The 21,596-nt window shown below is 35.4% G+C and overlaps 2 protein-coding genes across 2 annotated transcripts; both read right to left on the bottom strand.

Annotated features, from left to right (window-relative positions):
- Window positions 1–7,671: 7,671 nt before the first annotated feature.
- LOC113355706 (protein kinase PINOID 2-like) lies at window positions 7,672–9,428 on the bottom strand. The gene is made up of 2 exons (XM_026598631.1): window positions 8,769–9,428; window positions 7,672–8,679 (listed from the first exon to the last, which is right to left on the bottom strand). Exons 1-2 carry the CDS (start codon window positions 9,338–9,340, stop codon window positions 7,752–7,754), a joined length of 1,500 nt encoding a protein of 499 aa, XP_026454416.1. The 5' UTR covers window positions 9,341–9,428; the 3' UTR covers window positions 7,672–7,751.
- A 5,508-nt stretch (window positions 9,429–14,936) lies between these two features.
- LOC113355705 lies at window positions 14,937–18,822 on the bottom strand. The gene is made up of 10 exons (XM_026598630.1): window positions 18,647–18,822; window positions 17,982–18,107; window positions 17,753–17,840; window positions 17,579–17,664; window positions 17,293–17,499; window positions 16,897–17,078; window positions 15,935–16,093; window positions 15,722–15,802; window positions 15,581–15,635; window positions 14,937–15,345 (listed from the first exon to the last, which is right to left on the bottom strand). The coding sequence occupies exons 1-10, from the start codon at window positions 18,755–18,757 to the stop codon at window positions 15,139–15,141; spliced, it is 1,302 nt and encodes a 433-aa protein (XP_026454415.1). The 5' UTR covers window positions 18,758–18,822; the 3' UTR covers window positions 14,937–15,138.
- Between the last annotated feature and the right edge of the window lie 2,774 nt (window positions 18,823–21,596).

The raw sequence follows: 21,596 nt of genomic DNA, 5'->3' as shown, positions 1-21,596 counted from the left end.
CAGCCAAACATGATACTAATTTTCCATGAAACACTTAAGTTCATACACATTTAGGGGTTGTTCTAGGCTTTTTATTACATATGTTTTCTATTGTGCAGCCTTTTCATAGGATGAACCAAACAAAAAAGGTAGAAATTACTAAAAGTGTTAAGAAAGTGAAGTCTAATGATGGAGAATACCAAGGTCCATATTAAGATCATTAAAATCAATTAGATCTTATCTTCAACTTCAAGATAATGAAAATACAAACACAACGCAAAAAGAATGAGGTCATTCCGACATCGGACGAAAAAGTTATGGCCAAAACAAGATCGAAAAACTTGAGTGTGCAAAGAGAAGGTTAGGCTGATAACTCAACAACACGAGCTAGCCGAACCTAGAGACTGCAAATCAATATTTTCGGAAGTGTTTACAGAGTGAGGTTCGGCTTGAAAGTGATCTAATCGAGTCAGCCGAACCTGACAACCACCTGGGGTAAATTTCACTTCTCAAATTCGACCGGGAAGGTTTGCAAGGTATTAGCCGAACCTGACACTGTTCTGGGACGTATTCAATACACATTTTGGGGTTCGGCTAAAAATTGACATTTATGGTTTAGCCGAACTGTTCATAGACACTTTCAGGGTGAATTTTCAAGTACAATTCGGCTCAAAACTCAACTCAATTATCAGCCGAACCCGCTACTGTAACCGTCAAAAACCCTAAGTTTTTAGCAATTTAACCCATTCAATCCATGAAAAACAACAAATAAAAGATTGGGTTTGTAGGGAATATCTTCTTATCCTCATTTCAGTATTTGGAGCTTCAAATGGTTGAATTTTCGGTTCAATTATAGTTTTTACACCTTCATCTTCAATTGGTTCTTCTTATTTAATTCATGGATTGGAAGAGGATTTAGAACACCTGATGTTTGCTTTTTTCTTTGTACGCCATTATATAGTTCAATTTAACCGATGATTGAATTTTCACGAATCGATAATTAATTACAGTGATGACAAAAAATATTCTGGGAGATAAGGAAGGTGGTTTTTCTGGAGGAAGAAGAAGAGATGTTTAGGATAGTTTATTTTTTGATTTTAGGTTCAAGTGTATATAGGTAATTGAACTACCCAATAAATACCCCTTATAAGGTCACCTAGGATGAAAAAACTATTTTGTATGCCTTGAAAAATTTTGGTATGCCTAAAATCATAGTTCCTTCCAAAATCCAGATAGAATAATAATAACTAGTAAGACCAACAATTTAACTCAAGTGCTTATTCATTCAAACGATAAGAGTTTAAGTTTTTACTGTTTTAGAATAATTATGGATTTTGAACCATTCATTTAAGTAGCATCAATCAGTCTACCTATTATTTAAATTATGAGGCCCATTACTGTTCTCTAATACGAGAGTAGTCGGAGCTCTTAAACCAACCTATCCATCACATGATTTATAAAAGGAGATATCAGTTCTACCAAGTGTTGTTACCGTTTTATATAGGATAAAAAGATCCCACCGATCCTGACCGCTGGATCGATAAAATGGTATCAGCACTTAGTAGGACTGGTATTCCCCATAATAAATCGTGTATCCATCCAACCAACAATCCCTATATGAATCTTTATTAGTCAAAAGGAAAAGTAATCAAAGTTTTGGAGTAATTTTGAATCATCATATACACTTAAGTAACTTTTATAAAAATTTACTAATTATTTGATATTTTTGAAATGAATTATGAATCCCATTGCAATAAAAAGAAGAAAGGAAGCATCTGAGCAAAACATAATTACCTAAAAGTGCCTAACCGAAATCTAATACAATGGATAATACGCACCTAATAAACTTGATGATTTTAACTTTGCAGAAAAAACACTTTGTACTTTTGAAAAAAGATGGAGAATTTGATTAAGTTTGGTAGAATTAGTTAGGGAGAGAGTAGGAGGAGAAAACTTTGAATGCCATTGTTGCCTAACAAGCTATTTCTTATACTTTTCCTTTGCACATAGACTACACTAGGACATATATACTTCCTTTGGAAATGGTTTGCTATCCTTACGAACCCTTTGTAGAATATCAGTCAGTGACGGAGCCAGAATTTCATCTGGGTGGGGTTAGATTTAAAAAATGAATTAAAAATTAACTTCTCTAATCCCACAAAGGAATGTTATCGTCCATATTCCCCTACAAAATACTGAAATTCTAACCAACACTGAATTCTACAATAAGAAAAGTACTCTGGTATGCCCACTGGGCCACTGGTCTCTACTATCTAAGCAAGACAGAGTTGGACTAAAGAAAAAACTTGTTAATTTGTAAAGCGTTCGCACCAAAAAGAAAAAGTCTTTTATGATTGAAAATAGCTTAGTCATTGGTCGGCATCATATATGTAGCTTGATCGGTTTGGATTGGAAAAGTTGATAAACTTATGCAACTCACCTTAGCCTGATGGGACCGCAAAGGTGCATTGAACGAGTTAGGCAACGTATTACCTCACAAAGGGCACGTGAAACATTTGAGATGATTTATATATTCCGGAGCTAAAAATAGCTTTATATTAAGCCGGTGGGATTGCAAAATCCTTAACTTAGAGCATAATTTGGTCATATTCGAACACCAGTGTCTTTTCAGCACCATTGATTCTGGATTTCCAATATTGGAAAAAAAAAGTTTTTGCAGTTAAGCATATTAGGGCAGAAACAGTCCTAAAACAAATCATCTCCTGTGATATTGTTGTCACATTGTTTATTGGGATCTTTCCACCGGGTTTTACAAGAATGTTGCCTCTTCGAACTCCCATCAACTCTGAAAACACTGTTGTAAAAAGTAATAATTTTGGAAAATGGTATTATTATTTTTAGAAACGAGTTACTATCACTTTTTTAATCTGGCCTATCATATTTATGGACAACTGCAATGGTAGAGCGGAAACAGTTGGACATGAAAAAACAGATTAAAGAGCGACCCAGCATACGTGTGTGTTTAACAGGTGTTAATTCTTTCACTAAGCGCACAAAAACCATCTAATGGATTTCTACCTACTCCATACCGACTTGCCCTTATGCGGCCATCTGCCAATACAATCTCAAATTTGCTGCGTCAAGATTCCAGTAGCTGCAAAACAGCAAAGAAATGTGGCTAGGAAACTTGGAAGTTTGAGCTTAAGTAATGTTTATACTAATTAATTAACTAAGTTTGGCGATAAATGAAAAAAATGAAAAGTAATGGAATTAAGAAAAAAAGATGTCAGTGACTTTCATATGTAGCAGTAGATGATGAGTGGGGAAGAGGTAAAGAAAAGGAACTTCGCGCGTGCCTTCTGAAAGGAGCTGACGATTTCTGTGTAAAAAGCTTCAAGGCCCATTACTACAGAAAATCTTTTCTCACAATGACTATATCACCCTTGCTTTCTTGGGTTGACCATAAAAATTAAATAAAAGAAAATCGCTTTTGAAAATGTGACTTAATTAGTTCTTTTGGCATTAATTTCTAATTTTCCTTTTATTTTTTGTCTGGATTTTTAATTTTCCGTTTGTTTTTTGTCTGGAATTTGTTGGATGAAGGTTTACACCAGGCGGAACCAATATGGTGAATCTTGGACCCAATTATTCAGCAAGATTTCGGAATTTTTATTTTCAAATTTATACCCACAATATATATTAAGCATTTACATATTTTACGCATATATTAAGCATGTCTAAATATAAAGTAACAATAATAAAAAAATTAAAGAAAATCAAATTTTTAGGGTTGGATTTGATTTTATTACTAAATTTTTGCATATTAAGTTTGTCTCGCTAAGATTTCGGTGGAATCTCGGCTGCCTCAAATACTTCCTCTGTCAAATCTCGTCTCGCCAAGATTAAAAAACTCCTCTCAATTATGGACCTAAATCGACCGTCTCTGTTGAAATTGACTATATTCATTGGAACAAAGTTTAAATTTATTTGAGTTACAAAAGCAATAAGTTATCTTATGGAAATTTACAAAAGTAAGAGCAATTGCATTTTTCAATGAATGTCCTAAGTGAATTGTTGTTGGATTTGACTGTCTACAATCAGATTTAAAGCAATGAAAGTAAGAAGTGTTGAGCAAGTTATTTTCTTATGCCTTAAAAAGGTTAAAATTATATTGGGATATAGATGTCGAGGCAAAGCAAAAGGCTATTTTCCCTCTCAAACTCAGCTTCAGAATCATCTGGATAGCCATCAAGTATAAATCTGTCTTCCAAAATATTTGTTGCAATCCTATTGCCAGTCTCAGATTCCAATTTCTTGGTAACAGGACTTTTACCGATCATGGAAGAGGGACTCAGACTATAATTAGCATCAACTTGCTTTTTTATGTCCTTGGAGAATTCTCTTCAGTTTTGTTGAGGAGAAACCTACTTTCTGAAGTGAAACATTATAAACCATGAAAGAGTTCCTTTTCGGGTATTCACCTTGCACTTGGAGATTTTCCTACCTTTTACTTCAGTATAACCCTCTTTCAATTGGTCAAGCTTGTTGAGCAGTTATTTTTATTTTTATGCTAACTTATCAGCAACACTGTTACGTATTACCTGATTTAGGTGCAAAATGAAACCCACTTTATTATATATTACTATGTCTTTAGGTAAATAGATGGTGGATCTAATGATAGAGACCGTTTATCTGGATCTTAAATGAAATTATCTTTTGGATGCATGATAAGAAAAAAATGTATTATTTTTTCGACAAAAGAATGCATAAATAAACAACTTACTCTACTAAGAGAAATTTTGAAAACCTTACGGCAGATAGTCTGATTGTTGAGTCTGAAAGTTGGATTTTAGGGTAATTTATAGTTTATAATCGATACTATGTTGGAAAAAATAATTATAATCTTTTACAAATAATCGTTATGTGCTTAAAAGAATTCAAAAAATTATCATTTCGATTTCTTAAATTATGGCATATATATAAACTATAAAGATGTTGTCATTATAATATATGTACTATTTTTATTATGCGACTATTGCGAGTTGAACTATACCCTACATCGTCTGAAAAATTTAAACTCGGATTAGCTAAGCTAAAATGTGATTCTAAAAATAGCACAGTTATTAACTTCCCAATTTAACAAACTTTGTAAATTTAAAATTAATACACAGTTTTCTACCCGATTTTGCTACTTAACCGGCTAAATAACAGCTGATTGACAGCTAATATGAGACGGCTGCCAATCTGGAGGGGAGAGGTTAAACCACGTCATCGAAAATAAAACAATGAAAGATTTTCTCGTAGCTTTCTTCTTCGCATGAACGGTGGTTCTCAGAACCCTATATTGTTTCTCTATGTCGAGCAAAAATTTCTTTGATTTGTTAAGGCTTTCTTCTTCTCTAGGTTCAAGGAAACTAATTGACAAAAAAATCATGAAGAACCTCAAAAAGAAATTAAATCCGGATGAATGGTACTTTGGTGCAAGCTATACATTCTGATTGGAATATGTTAACTTTAAAATGTTTAATGATTACTTAAGGTTTTAAAATAATTAAACTGATTGAGTTTCTATTTGTTCAATGGACATTACTTTAGATTTAAAATTGTGTTTGTTCATGAAAAATGCTTGGTTTCCCCTTTTCAATTTTAACAAGAATGATACCCTCGACAAGTCATGAATAGGGATTTTTCCAACCCTGGTAATCAAAGAGTACTGGTTAAACATAAGATAGTGGTGATGTAGAGTTATTCAATCGAAGTCATTAATGGTGTAGTTCAGCATTTCTCTGATGTAGAAAAAGAGGTTAAGGAAACAAATCGCAAAGTACTTGGATTGGTTAAGTGAAGCGATGATGACGTGGTTGAAAGAGGGAATCACCTCTCTCCTCCACGTTGGTTGCCATATCAAATCAGTTGTTAGTCAGCTGTCATGTAGCTGGTCAAGTAGCAAAATCGTTTTCTACCGAACATTAAAAACTTTTATTTTTCAATATGTAGTATTTCCATGTTAAAATGGAAAATAAAACAGAAAAAAAAAAGAAGCTATAATCTTATCCTTGGTAAAAGAAATGAATAGGAATTGAGATGATACCAGATGAAATAAGTATTAAGGACCAAAAATCTGAAAAGAAAAAAGACATATATTATTATATATTTTTTTTAATTATTAAATATCATCATTGAGTAGAAGCCATTATTGTCATCACATGAAATCCCAATTGAAAAAAATATTTCAAAACAATTATGGCTTCATCAGAGAAAAAAAAATATTGCTAAGGATCATGATCTTCACAAAAGAAAAGATACTGAAATCTATTTTTCTTTCTTTTTATACATAATGTTGAACCATTTATTGTCATCATGAGATATATCTTTTTGTATTTCTCAAAAAATCTCTCTTTTTATTCTTTTACAATGTATACACTTTTGAGTATTGCAGGCTTACATATTTATTAAAAAGAAAGAAAAAAAAAAAGTAATGCATGTGCACGCAGTAAAATAAGACGCTCTTAAGAGCTGCAGAATATGACGAGTGTCTGCCTAGCTCAACAAACACAAAGCGGATAACAGATGATGATGCATACAACAGGAGTTAATGGAGTCTCTGCAAAGAGGCAACTTGAATGCACAAGTGCATTCCAAGTGATCTAGCACCTCCATCTGACTCAAACTGCCCGACTTAAATGTAAATGCATGATCTCTGACTATACATAGTAATAAACAAAAACAATTACCGGGACCCAAATCAAACTCTCCTGAAATAATCACTTCGTAGCAGATATATTTGTTTTCATGTAGAACTCACCGTCCACAAAAAAACCGGCTTACATGATTAGAGTAACATGAGACTTGTAATTTCGAGAGATATATGAATCCAGACGATTATTAGAGTTACATGAGACTTGTAATTTCGAGAGATATATGAATCCAGACGATTATTGGACTGTTTCCAACAGTGTACATTCGTTTACGGCCTAGTGTAAAGTGCATATGACCTACTTAAAAGAAGCTGAGCCTACTTGGGTATATTATGGTAGACAGAAGACACTGAGTCAGACGAGTCTTAACACAACTGTGTACCTCCTTTCTAATAAGACTTGGACAGTGACAAAACATACAAACCTTGTCTCTACCTTTGTTTTCTCGTTTAGACCCACCTCTTGAACAAGAATATATTTAAAGATGCCCGAAACAAATAACAAAGAACCAAATGCATCATCGAATGGTACAAATTAGGGTATATGTTTTTCTCATGAGTCATTATTATTGAATTAGAGAACTTTACCAGGGCTTAACATGTAGCGGATCCTCTTGAAAGAGAAGTGAATGTTTTTGGGAACGCGGATACAAGTGGTGCATGGCTGTCGTCAGCTCTTGCCGTAAGGTATTGGGTTAAATCTTGCGACAAGCATAACTCTCGTGTTTAGTTGCCACCATTGAGTTTGGAACCCTGAACAGACTACCAGTGGTAAGCCATGGAAGGTGACTAATGGCATCAAGTTATTATCACTCTCATTAATCACTGAAATTAATTTTAATCAATTAAGAAAAAAGATACTTGTAGCACAATGGTAAAGTCTAATAACGATACTAACGATCTGAGTTCGGAATTATCAACATCTAAATAATGGTAAAGTCTAATGATGATACCAGCGACGTGAGTTTGGAGTTATCAGCATCTAAATATAATCGAGTGATTAAAAGAATTCTAATTAGTAATAAACACTAAAATGAACTCTAATAATTAGTCATATATTAAACTCTAAAAAAATACAAGAAATCATTAATTATCTTCTATAATTACACTTCAACTAAAAATAATCAAAATGTTGTTGATGATTAGGAATTTGATAAGTATCTTCCCTTTCTTTCTTACTCAACTTCTTTGGCAATGAAGTAGCAGTAGTAATAATCTTCTTCTTATTCATCATCGCCATCTTGATCTTTTGTTGATCTCTAGGAACTTCAGGTGGCTTAACTGACCTAATCAAAGCCCAATTCACACCTTTAAAAAACTCATGTCTTTTAATCTCCAGTGCCCCTTTTAAACTCCCAATCCTTTTCTTCGGATTTTTCACTAATAACTTACTAATCAAATCTTGAACTTTAATCATCTCTTCTAAATCTCTACTACTACTAACATTTATCCCTGGAAATGTTAATGGTTTTTTAAGTATGTTAACTAATGTCTTCTCATTAGTTTCACCTTTAAATGGCGTTTTACCATATAACATTTCATATAGAAACACTCCAAACGTCCACCAGTCTACTGCACTTCCATGTCCTAATCCTGATATCACCTCTGGAGCTAAGTACTCGTGTGTTCCCACGAATGATTTCGATCTTGCGTTTATCGGTTCGGCTACAAATTCTTTATCGAACTCTCCATTCCCACATGCCTGATCATCACCAGTGTTACCATTATCATCTTCATTATCTTCTTTATCATCGTTTGTGGTTGCTACTTTTTTCTTGTTAGAAGAAGCTGAGAAACAAGACAGGACAGGCTGCATGGGAGTGCTACCACATGTAGTTACGCAATTTGCAATCGCTTCAACGCTTGGTTTTGATGATTGTACGAGTTTTGGAACGACTTCACATTTTAATGAAAGATCGAAATCTGATAGCATTATATGACCTTCATCTCGTACTAAAACATTCTCTGGCTTAAGATCACGGTAAACGATTCCCATCATGTGCAGATACTCTAGTGCTAGAAGTGTCTCCGCTGCGTAAAACCTGTAATAATATCCATAAACACACATTAATTACGAAAAAGATGAAGCTATGTATCGTAGAACGAATGAACTATAGTTTGATGAACTTACTTGGCAGATGCAACACTGAAACGTTTCCCAGGTTGGCGTTGTCGAACGGAATGCAAGTCACCACCGGGACAGAACTCCATAACTAGACAAGAATAATGAGAAACCTCAAAGTTTGCATAAAGGGTCGGAAGAAAAGGATGATCAAGCATACATAAAATCTCCTTCTCCATTTCAGCTCTTTGCAACTTATTTCTAAAAGCTAAAGCTTCTTTATCAACAACTTTCATGGCATATAAACAGTCCGCCGCCGGGTTATTCCGAAGCTGACAAACATAAACATTACCGATATCACCACTACCTACACGACGAACAAGTCGAAAATGATCTAAACCAAGCTGACCATTTTGTTGTAATCCTCTTAGTTTCTTCATAGCTTCCCAAGCAACTTGATTTGCTTTATGTGGTTTGTGTATGTTGTTGTAGTCACCAAATGAAGTAGAAGATACTGAAACGGAACTCCGGCTGCCGAAACTCATGTTACTACCTATCCAGCTGTGACCTGATTCCGGTACCGTGATTGATGAGCAGCTACTAGTTTCATGGTCTGATTCATCTTTGTGTTTGATTGCCATGGCTGTGAAAACATGCGTTGGTTTTTCTTTTTTGTGTTCTTGGTTTCTCTAAGGCTTAAATGTGAAATATGTGTGTGTATAGATAGTGTAGATGAGAGTTTATACAGAGAGAGTGAGTGGTGGAAATAATGAGTCATAAAATTAATTAATTAAGAGATAAACTAAAATAAGATTAATCAAGAAAACCATTAAATTAATTAAATGAAGTGCCCATGATGATCTTTAAAGAGAATGTTAGTGGGGGCCCAATGTGTATTGAGATATTGCTTTAAGGAATTTTAGGTTTTCAGGGTGACTAAAATGCCCCTTGAGAGTTTCTTTTCAGTCAAACTTAATGATGGTACAGTAGTACCTTCTTGGTATTTAAAATCTCCAAGTATTCTTTAATCAAGTGCATCACTGCTGCAGGTACCAAATTCAATGGGATTATCAAATTTATACAAAGCAAAAACAATCCCACCATCACTGGTGCACTAAACCGTAGAATTTGGTACCTCTATAGCAGCGAAAGCGCCAGCCATGCATTAAGGTAGGAGGGGAAATGAGATCTCACGGTCTTATCCAAGTAGAGAGCAAATTAGATAAGATTTGGACAAAAAAAATTATTATTTTTTTGTTTTATCGATAATGAATTTGATGTCGGCGAGTTTCGAACTCAAATCACTGGCTCACTGACTTTACCACTATAATATAGTGATACATGCGGCTTGAAAGTAAACTATGCAGAAATAAACATGTGAAACACTTACCTATACCTAGTTCTGCCACTGCTTTTATCAAAATAAGTTCGGAGGTGAGTGATTTTGTGTCCTACTAAGTTGCTAATGGACCGCTTGTAATCTTTTGCAAAGTTATGTCAATTTGAGCATCTAGCACTTGTGGTTAAGCTTCATTACCATATGTGAAATGATCCAAAACAGCTAAAAACTCACTGAAAATTCAACTTTTTATTGTCTTAGAATTTTAGTCCTAAGAATATATTAAAAACAACAATATAGGTCCAAAGAGGTGCACTTCTAGATGATCGAGTCAATAGGTTAGTTCCTAAATTATATGTTAGTATTTTCTTCACTAAGAATCATATTCTAGAACAAGAATATGGGGCAAAGACAGAAGCAATTCAAAAGGAAAAATACAGTATGAAAGAAATAGAAATGCAGTTATCAAGATTGCAGTAGGAGATCCGTGACTCAATTAAATTTTTCCTCCACCACCACCACCACCATGGCAAATCATCATTCAAAAGATTGAACCACTTCCATTTATACTTGTTCTATTATGACATACTTATTTTTCATGTGAACATATCCCCATAGGAATGGGACCAAAATCTTTGCAGTTACCAACCTGTATTTGGGTCCGACTTTTTAAGTATTTATATCATAAAAAAACGAAGATTTCAAAGTAGTAATTAGGAAAAGCTTGCAATATCCAGACAACCAAGGCCATAGCCCCGTAGGTTCGTTCTCACGGCTCGATCATTTTCACGTTAACGAGGCGTATGCGAATCTTGACCGCCTTTAAAGTGGACACGGGACCATCTAGCCATCTTTATCGCCTGCGTATTTGAAAATCCATAATCTACTCAGAGCATCTCTAATGGTGTCATGCAGAAGCCTTAAGACCTTCACTTAACAGTTAACATTCAATTTCCGAACTTTGAAAGTTTAGATGGTATGGACTCCCCTACAGAGTCTCAGACACCGATTCTCTAGAGATACACCAAATCAAACTAAGGGACCCCATCAAAAATTTAACGATTGACCGATCACATCATCCGTACATACCGAGCACTGTGGAGATCATGGCCACTTAAAAGCACACTGCATCCAGCAACGCAGGTGCAGACTTTAACATAGAGCACGGTTCAAAGTTTGCACTGGCTTCCCCGGACAAGGAAAACTGTAACATATATCTTTATACTCATGTAGATATAGAAGAACAGAAAGTATGGGAGAATTGGAAGTGGGCAAAAGATCATACAGAATCCATTCCCACTTCCACCAAGAACATTTGGATTATTCAGACAGAGAAGAAACACATCCATTGATATTATTTATATATGGACTTTCCTTCTTTATGCTTTTCTTAACTTTTGCCTGCCAGATCCTTTATACTTCTCCCTTTTGGTTGCAATTTCAGGAACCAGAACCCAGCAAAAAATTGCAGTGTTTTTTTGCAGAGAAAAACAAATATTTTGGAAAACCCAATATCCCATTACTCTTTGCTCAGAGATACTTCCTACTCCATTAATGCATATCCCAATTATCCATAGACCCATTTTACTGTCAGATATCTTCTCCTTTCATGAAAGATGAAAGTGTATACTCACCAGTAGTCCAATCCAAATTTCGTAACTTTTTCATACGGTTTTGCAGTTTTTCCTCTCATTTTTTACAGTGGTTGTAAACTGTAAAAACAGGAAAATCAGTGAAATCTTTATCAATGCCTTTCTTGATTCCATGACATATGCTACATCACAAAATTCAGTAGTACTCTTAGAATGCCTAGTATTGATCATGTTCACGGGTTTCATATGCATTCTTTCTAGCTTTCTTAAATCCCTGAACTGCCTATCCACCAATTTTTGTCAGACTTTTCAGCAATGTCACAAATGTCAGTAGTATCCGTAGAGTGCCTAACTGTGATCATGTTTGTGGTTTTTGAATGCATTGTATTTTCTACACTAGCGGACTTACAGCACCAGAAAATGTTGGTAAAAGAATGCTAATTAATCCCTTGAGTGATATGCTGCAGTATAAACAAAAGAAAGCAGTAATGGAATAACAAGGAATCTAAAAAAAAAAAAAAAGATAACAAGGATAAGATCTTATTCGACTAAAGTTGAACTCTAAAATCATATCCCAGACTGCTACTTACACGGCTTCAATTATAAAGCAGACAAAAGATGGCCAAACTGACACCCCCCACAACAAAAACACTTAAGAATGGTGTACTTGAAACGAATGCAATATGAAAACCATGAACTTGGTCACCAATTTAATAGGAGTTTTATCAACAGCATTAATCAAGTTACTGGATTTCAGTATTCCTGTTCAGTGTACGGGGAGTATTGAGGCACATAAATATGGGCACTTCTAAAGAGATGGACCCACAGCATTTATATTCTGTTATTGGTAAAACTTACATATTTTTCAAATTATTTTAATTCCTAATGGGCTGTGATCTTGTGTCTGGTGTTGTTGTTGGGGGAGCATGAAAAGAAAAACAGAGTTTGGTTGTGGGAGAAGATAAACGTGAAAACCACATGAGAGGGAAAGAAATAACATAATAAGAAAATTAGATAGGAATATAATGGTTCTACAAAGGCAACAAAGGAACCAAAGAACAATGAAACCTCTAATAATATTCATGAGATGTAAGGATACTTAACTACATTTTACTGAGTTCAATATGCTAAAGTGCATTTACTATGACGTAAAAGTAACTGGCCGATTCTTCATTAATGAATGCATATTATCAATAGTGAAAAAAACACATGTATTAAACAGAGATAAGGTCAAGTGAAGTATAGGGTTTCTTCATTTCAACAAGAAAGGCTAATACAGTTTGTCGTCTAGGTAAGCTTTGCTATTTTCAATCATGTAAAATTAGTAATGTAGAAAGATGCTCTTCATATGCATTTGGGGTCTACTTCCGTTCTAGCTCAGGTTAAGAGTTGTCTCATAGGTTAAGGACATTAAGAAGTGACTGAAAGATGTTGTCTAATGTAATCAAAGATGGACAGTGTTTAGTTGACTAAATATTGATAGGAAATATCTTTAATTTGTTTCCTCCAATCCTATGGTCTTTAGCTTAAAGCAATCCAACAAAACTAGGTGCATTATTTCTTAGCCATGTCCAAAACATAACCAGAAGTAACTAGTAGACAGACCCGAACCATATAGTACCTGGAAGTTCAAAGTGTGTATTCTGCTCCAATCATACCTGCAAGCTTCAATTTGGTGCATACAGTTCAGTATCCTTTAAACTACGAGAACATATCTAGTGGTAACATGGGGACCCAATTGAACCTGAACATAGCATGAGGCAAATTATTGGAAACCTAGTGATGATATTACTAACAAATGAGATTTGTTGTCTGTATGAGATGCCAACTAGAACTAACTTTGTTCTCGCTATATTCCCAGCTGAAGTGGACCCTGCTGTTTTTTAGATGATTAGTATGTGTCCATAGTAGGATACGACAGGTTAGAGAGTTAAGACCACAAATCCCCTGGTAGTGAACAGTATTATTATTTTTTCTATGACTGAGTTTCTAATGTGAAGTTGTTCTTCAGATGAATATAACGCAGATCTGCGGGTGCAAATTAACTAGCTTTTGGGTGCTCAACTACTATGCCAAACAATGTGACACCTGCTTGGTAGACTGAACCATATTACTATCTAAGTCATATCAGTATAGAAATTAATATCTATTTGCAAATAGAGAATACACCGCAAATCTAGAACCTGCCCCTTAAATCTCTAGAGCGGCAAAAACAGTTATACACATAAGTATCAGGTTTAGAAGTGAAGCATATAGAAAAGATGGCTTACAAAATTGATTCCACACAATATAAAGAGAAGAAACTTTTGCAAATCACACAGCTAAATCTAGCTGACTAGCTTAAGTATAATCACGTGTGAACTAATTTTGAGCACTAGTTGGCGTGTAACCAACTGAAATCATCATGAATGACCCTAACAGTTACATACAAGATATAACCTAGCATATAAGGGAACTGGACATGACTCTGAGGGTTGTTATCCTGCTCTCTTTTTACCAAACAAAGATCAACTTCCCTATGATACTAGAACCTGCCCTTTAAATCTCTGGAGCGGCAAAAACAGTTATACACATAAGTATCATGTTTAGAAGTGAAGCATATAGAAAAAATGGCTTACAAAATTGATTCCACCCAATATAAAGAGAAGAAACCTTTGCACATCACACAGCTAAATCTAGCTGACTAGCTGAAGTTTAATTGCGCGTAAACTAATTTCGAGCACTAATTGGCGCGTAAGCAACTGATATTACCATGAATGACCCTCACAGTTACATAAAAGATATAACCTAGCATATAAGGGAACTGGACATGACTCTGAGGGTTGTTATCCTGCTTTTTTTTTACCAAACAAAGCTTAACTTCCCTATGATACTACCAATGATAGTTACAAAAGAATGAACAAACGCGCAGCATATTCTTTTAGGTTATAACATTCAGCAATTAACTTTTTTATGTTTCCTTTTCCATTGCATAAAAATATCTATCTCTATAAAATGTTTGTGACATTTTTCTTTGAAATGTACTCTAGGATTGTTCTTTATAGGTTTTCTATAAAACTTCTTTTCTTCTTATTTTTCACCTTGCCTTGCAAATTAATCATAAAAAGGATGCACCTAAAACTGAAGCTTATTCATGTTGGTCACTCCAAAAGATCTACTATTCTGTCTTTCCTTTGCTCAGTATCAACTAAGGATCGATTATCTATGGTTGCTCCTTAATTTAAAAATATACTACTCAATCAACTAAGACGAACTTCAAAATTTCTCAGAGGTTTTCACAAACCCAGTGATTAGCAAGATCAACAGTAGTTCTCAAGATAAATTCTACTTCAATAAGGCAATAAGTAATTTTCACATAATTTACAGTGGTCATTGTAGTCATACAGTTTTGGAAGCATCTGCAAAATACAACCAAAGACAAAAAAAAGAGGAAATGAGGCTTATAATGACTGGCAACTACGGTACTTACACAGAGAGTGATGCAGGATGCAGCGATGAAGCTATACAATTAAGATCTTCTGCTCCGGCTACCAATACCAGAAGGACTTCTAACACCAACTGACTCTACTGGAGGATATAAGTCTCTCTGCCCCACAGCTGCATTGCCTCGGAGACCATGGCTAGGAGAACCACGTGGAGAACTCATCATACTTGAATCACTGCCTCTGGTAGATTCAATCTCCAAGGCCTTGGCTTCCTCTGTTAGCATCTTCAACTGTTTTCCAAAAATGAAAGGTGGTCATGTCTATGAAAAAATCAAAAGAGACAAGGGCACAGCAGTATGTAGGATCCAGGCCGAAAAGGAAACATCAATGTAGTATAATTTATCTGCCCACTGACATATATTTCTCATATTTAAATTGCAATTTCAGCCTATGGTTACTGGGAGTGGGATCCCTAGGAAAAATGGAATTCCAATAAGCTGTAAAAGAAAGGACAAAGTTCAGTACCCGAATCTCATTTTCTCGTAAACGGTCCTGAAGTGCACTTATCGAAGGGCTTAAACTGTGAAACCAGAAGGAGAGAAAGAATAACTGTTAACACTTATCAACTACATAAGAGATTTGTGAAAGTGCTCGTTTAGTTCTAACCAATATTCCATCAACTTGCACATGGAGGTTTGATATGTTGAGGTATGATGGATGAACGCAAGTGGGTGTACTTTCCCGTCCCTACAAGAAGCGAAACCAAAGAAGTAACTAAAACAATGAAGTATAATATCGAGAACTAGGTGTAACCATCCTCCTTTATTATATAAATGTGAAATACCAAAAACAGAAGTATGTAAAGTTAAATTTGTTTACTGCATATTCTGTAAAACGGCTTGCTTATATGCTGCTTTCTCTTCTTCATATAGTACGCGTTGCAAGTCAGTAAATGATGTCAAGGGTGATTCGAGCTTTAACAATGCTGATGTGGGTAGAACTAATAGAGGAACCTCCTTCCTAACATACTCTGCGCCACTGTAAACCAGTTCACCACATTAAAAACAATTTTAAAAGTTGGGAGATAAAAAGAGAAGCGCCAACAAAAGAATCTGCTTTTCAGAGAAATTAATCTATTGGCTCGAAACTTTTAGGCAGAGGAGACTTGCAGTGGTGATTAATAAAATAGCCAGATTTTGCTAGGAACTTATACTTTGTAATAAACTGCAAGGAGAGTGGAAGACAGATGCAACCAGATTTAAAGCAGCCACCAAATCCATGAAACAGATCAATATCAAGTGTTACAACACAAAAATGAGAAGAAGTACAACTACTTCCATAAAGCTAATCTGCGCTAACCAGAATTGAGTGTATGATTTCCAATACCGATGGGACGAAAAAGAACAATACAAGCATTTTGGGAGTACACAGACATTTCAAGTTTTCAACCATAACAACAAAGTAAACATTTATTGCTTGTTGCAGACTGAGGGAGTGTTTCCTTTCCTTTATTCTTGTTTTTTTAATTATTTATTTATTTATTTTGGTTCAGAATTCCAGATGTAAGAACATGGGGCAACAATTCCGTTATGTATCCATTCAGCAAAGAACAAGCCACCCCCTAAAGAGCCTATTTCTAGATTAGATAGCGCAACACCGTGTGTGGGTGAGTTAATAGCACATACACCACAAGGAGCTACATCTGAACTAAAAAGATTATCAGGCATAGCCATAACTGTAGTTATGGATTTTATTCAACTACAAACCAAGGAAGCAAGGTTAAACAAGAGGTAGCCAACATTGAATTGTGAATACATGATGATGTGCATAATTCCATATACCTCAATTCCATAGTTGAACGGTGCAGTGCCTCTTGCATACTTTCATTAATATCCATAGGATCTAAATCAACGATGGCATCTTGTAATTCGTCCATCTGATGGCTTCCTCCTCCCATTTTATTTCTTCCTGGATGATCCGCATGAGCGAAAAATCCCTCCAAGTTTGAAGCTTTACCCGAAGCCTAACCAGTGAAAACATTTACTCTATGTGAAGGCTGAACGGGTGATTGGAACAGGTCTAAGATGAAAGTAAATAACATCAGCTCCTAAACATTAGTCCTGGTTATAAAGCTAACCAGACGAGTAACGCCTTCCAATGCAGAATTACAGGAATACCATGGGAAACTGTTCATACTCGCAAAAAAAAAAAAACTGTTGTACGTCAAAAAATAATACCTTAGTTGTTCCTGAACTTGCTGTGTCGCGCTCAGATATTTCTGGCCTTCCAGAGGCAGATCTTGGTAACACATTTTCTGAAGTACTCAAAGATGATTCAACTTCTATTACTGGAGTGCTATTGACAGGGACTACAGAAACTGGTGCTGCCATATATTTCTGCTTCCCATCTAAAGATTGGAACGCGATAACCTGGATTCTTCCAGTCTGATAGCCCCAAAACGTTGAAAAGTTATGACCGCGTTGTAATAAGCATAACAACAAAGTGTTATATTTTGATTGATACCTTTTGTGCATCCTCATTGAAACAAGAGAAAATCAGTCCAATGAACCCAGTATCTAGCATTTGATACATACCCTGCGTTCGAACATCTGCAGGTAGAAATTTCAAAAATAAAACAAGGATTCAACAAAATATTAACTAGCACTCGAGTAGTCGCAATCAGTACTTATGACTTACCAACATGAGATGGTAGAACTGTGATATGCGGGTGAGAATGGTACCAACCAATTACTCTTGTAGTCCTTCCGGTCGTCAATGTCATTCTGTACTGTATAATTAAGTTCAACATCCAAAGACCCCCTTACACATTTTAGGTTTCCAAATCAACAAAGAACTGAAAAAAGAATTTTCAACCCTTTTCAAGTCAATTAATAATAGCTATAGAATATGATGCACCAAAGGATATTTCAGCTTGAGCTGATGCTGCTGCCAACTGCTCCGGATTTGTCTCCACTCGATCCTTGCGACGATCAGACCTTGTCTGGGGGGCTGCTCCCCAAATCAATGCAGTGGCACTCCCATTCTTTGAGTACTGAAGAGGATGATCAAACAAATACAGAATAAGAATTCCAGAAATGCAATTTAAACCCACTCACTGAAACACTAGATTAAGTAAAATATGATCCCACTTCACAAATAAACGAGTGCGTTTCTATTAAATTCAGACCCAATTTCTAATGGCTGTCCTACATTACACTATAACCAAGCTACACTAGAATCTACCCATGAACTTACTCACTGATTCAGTTCCAGGATTCCTTCAAGTACCACCTACCTATTACAGAACTGCATGTGGCATAATACACTCTCAATGCAATTATAAGAAAAATCCCTATAATAAGAACCCCGATTTGAGCTTCAACACTACCCTCTAGAATATAACCTAGCTGAACAAGAATAACCCATCTTCCCTAAATTAAAAATCCAAACTTTGATTCAATTAAGCTCCTCACATGCCCAATATAATAATCAAAACCCATTTCTGAAATTTCACAGCACTACTACTAATAGAATCTGAAACTTTTGGATGAAAAGGAAGAATGGGAAATTGATTTTTTTTTTCATACTTACATGAATATCTCCAAGAAGAAGACCCATGATCTCTTCTGTTTCTGTAGACAATGCATGAGTTAGACATGTTAACCATACATCCTCGCACATCTTCACACCTGTTAATGCCATTTTCTTCTTCTTCTTCTTCTTCTTCTTCTTCTTCTTCTTCTTCTCTGTCTCTGCCAGAAAAAGGAAGAAAGGTTTGGCGTTGGTCCGCTGGATCTTAGACCTTTTTCTTCTTAGTACTATGATACGTTGTTACCGATGTTAAATTATGAAATTTATCTGGACCGCTGGATCTTAGACCTTTTTCTTCTTAGTACTACGATAAGATGCCACCAACGTTAGATTATTGCACGTTTGGATACGAGAAGCACAAATCACGGGTAAAACTATTTTGATTCAGAAATGTGTGTTTGAATACGAAAATCACAAGTCATGAGTAAAACTATTTTATTTCGGAAAAAGTGTTGTTTGGATACATATCCAGAAGTTGTTTTTTGACTTCTGAAAACAAAAATAAAAGCCAAAAATAATTTGGGTACACAATTTCAAAATAACTTCTGGAAGCAAAAAGTCAACTTTTTGTGAAGAATTTCTGCTTCTGGTATCCAAACGCGCTTAACTTTTTTGCTTCTAGAAATCGTTTTAAAATTTTATATTCAAACTGACTTCTTCTTTTTTTGACTAACTTCTGAATGTGCATCCAAACACACAATTAATGAAAATTATCAGGTTTGTGTAGGATTTTGGGCGCCTACTCGTCGCCTAAAATTGTTCGCTCACTTTTTTTCTTCTGTCCAACATCTAAGGGAAAGGGCAATTTCTACGGGGATCGTCTCTTTCAGTTTTTAGGTCAGCCAGGTGGATAGGTAAAGGTGGATTCCATAGGAAAAGTTGTTGGACGGTAGAAGAAGAAGCTCGCGGATGGATTAACGCAAGTGTTGTGGATTGGGCTGCTGGTGATATGAGAAGACTCGCTAGCGTCAGACACCAAGCCATGGGTGTTGGATGGTCAATCGCGGGGGGTTGGATAAGAATCGCCAATGGGTTACGGCTCTATTCTCAACGTCTACAACTCCTAGACACAATAAATACCCCTATTTACAACCATTTTCACTGATATTACTCCACTCTTTTCTTCTTAATTTTTCTATACAAATCTTATAATTTGTTATTTAGAATTCTTAGTATAAATTAAGGAGCAAAATGAAGGCTATCATAAACACTATGAGGGGGAAAAGAAATCAAAAAGATGAACGTCCCAGTGCCTGCTATAAATTATACTCAAAATCTTGATGTTGAGTTTGCTTCGCTGAATATTGTTGTTGGTCAAGACTTAATTCCAGGTCATGTGTCAGGGTATCAAGATCGGTCTGCATATTACTGAATGAAGGAGGATACAAAGATTGAATTCCTGCTTATCTAGCTCTATCCCCTCCAGTCCAAGAAAGAGTTTATCCCTAGTATCGATTTTATTATGTAAATCACAAAAAGCACAACAACGTTATTGTTAAAATATTAATAGAAAGGTGGTGGTCGACAACGCACACGTTCCATTTCATGGACTTCGAAATCGGTGAGTTTATTCAGCTCAAATTAATTATTTTTTATTGACAATAGTTCATTAAACCAAAAAAATTAATTAGATGATATCATTATTGTTATATATAGGAATTACGCTCCTTGATTTTTATATCATTTGTGGAATACCAAGTGGCGTGGGAGTCCCTGTAACACATAACCAAAACGAAGGGATGCTAAATCACAGAGTTGAAAGGACGGGCTTCCATTGTTTTTGGCATCAAATGTACGAGAAGATCATAAAGAGTTGAAATGAGATGGAATGAATTGTTCAGTGTAAAAGGCTTTCCTACTATCCAAGACGGACTCAACTAATGAAGCTGAATATAATAAACTTGGAAGTGTTTCTGGTATGGTTATTATGTCAAACGTTCTTTCCTAACTCAACTAGTGTTTCTCACGTCAGTCGGCTTGAAGGGTCACAAAATCTTCAAAGTGCACCAAATCATGATTGAGGGTCTGCAATTTTAGCAGAAATGTATCACGACTTCGATGCAGCATCCATCGGTGTGACCAACTTCACTGGTTTCTAAGATATCATAGAGGTAAATATCTAAATTCTGCTTTTTAAGTTGAGTAATTTTTTGAAGAAAAAAAAACATGGTTAAAATACTAAATTATGATTTATTTATTTTACCAGTATTAGCGGTGTACCTACTTCCATGTTAGTAAACCAGTTCTTGAAGAAGAAATCCTAGAATTCCAATAATGGACATGTACTACAAGAATAACTGATATAAGGACACTAGTGACGATGAAATGCTTTCCGTTTTTGTTCAAAGATGTCAACAAATGATACGGCGCATACAAAATATCGTTGTTAATCCTTACTACAGTTTTACTAAGTTCGGAGATCCTGATGTACAAGCTATTCTTGATTATTCACTATGAAGAGTTGTCTTTTCCACCCAAAAATGAACAAAATTGTTAGGTATTTGGGAGAAAGACTACTTTCCCGGTTACGGAGTACTTTTGCAGGGCAATTAACCCCCAAAAACAAATGCAAGTGTATGCATCAGATTTTAATAGGTTGCGAAAGACGCCATGGGAGAGGTTTGAATTAAACGTTCAAATAAATATTATTTGAAACACAGTATATCATATGGTACTAGTGAATTGTGAAGCCGACAATTAGTGTTCTCAACATGCACATTTGGGGGTTTGATTTTCCGGGATTAAATCGTATAGGTCGTGATAAGTTAATCATTTCTAGCCAATCGCCTTCAGAAGAACCATGCTTTATGACTTACTCTACAAATAGAAGTTCTTCATCATTTTCATCGAATATGCCTAAAATACATTGGTAGTTGCCAAGTATAACTTCGCAAGGCCAGCCAACGGCGATCTAAATAGTTTCAACAGCTCTGGAACGCACCCATCCTTA

Source organism: Papaver somniferum, chromosome 3 (genome assembly GCF_003573695.1).
Source record: "Papaver somniferum cultivar HN1 chromosome 3, ASM357369v1, whole genome shotgun sequence".
In the NCBI taxonomy this organism is placed as follows: domain Eukaryota; kingdom Viridiplantae; phylum Streptophyta; class Magnoliopsida; order Ranunculales; family Papaveraceae; genus Papaver; species Papaver somniferum.
Note: the sequence above shows the minus strand (reverse complement) of the source record. Positions and strands in the feature narration are given on the sequence as shown.

Bases quoted from the DNA above. Each gene is read 5' to 3' on its own strand.
- LOC113355706 (XM_026598631.1), bottom strand. From the start codon at position 9,340: ATGGCAATCAAACACAAAGATGAATCAGACCATGAAACTAGTAGCTGC. The intron at 8,680-8,768 runs GTAAGTTCATCA...ATATTATTACAG, and splicing joins TTCAGTGTTGCATCTGCCAA to GTTTTACGCAGCGGAGACAC.
- LOC113355705 (XM_026598630.1), bottom strand. From the start codon at position 18,757: ATGGCATTAACAGGTGTGAAGATGTGCGAGGATGTATGGTTAACATGT. The intron at 17,500-17,578 runs GTATCAATCAAA...TGGGGCTATCAG, and splicing joins TCAATGAGGATGCACAAAAG to ACTGGAAGAATCCAGGTTAT. The intron at 16,094-16,896 runs GTATATGGAATT...ACTGGTTTACAG, and splicing joins CGTTCAACTATGGAATTGAG to TGGCGCAGAGTATGTTAGGA.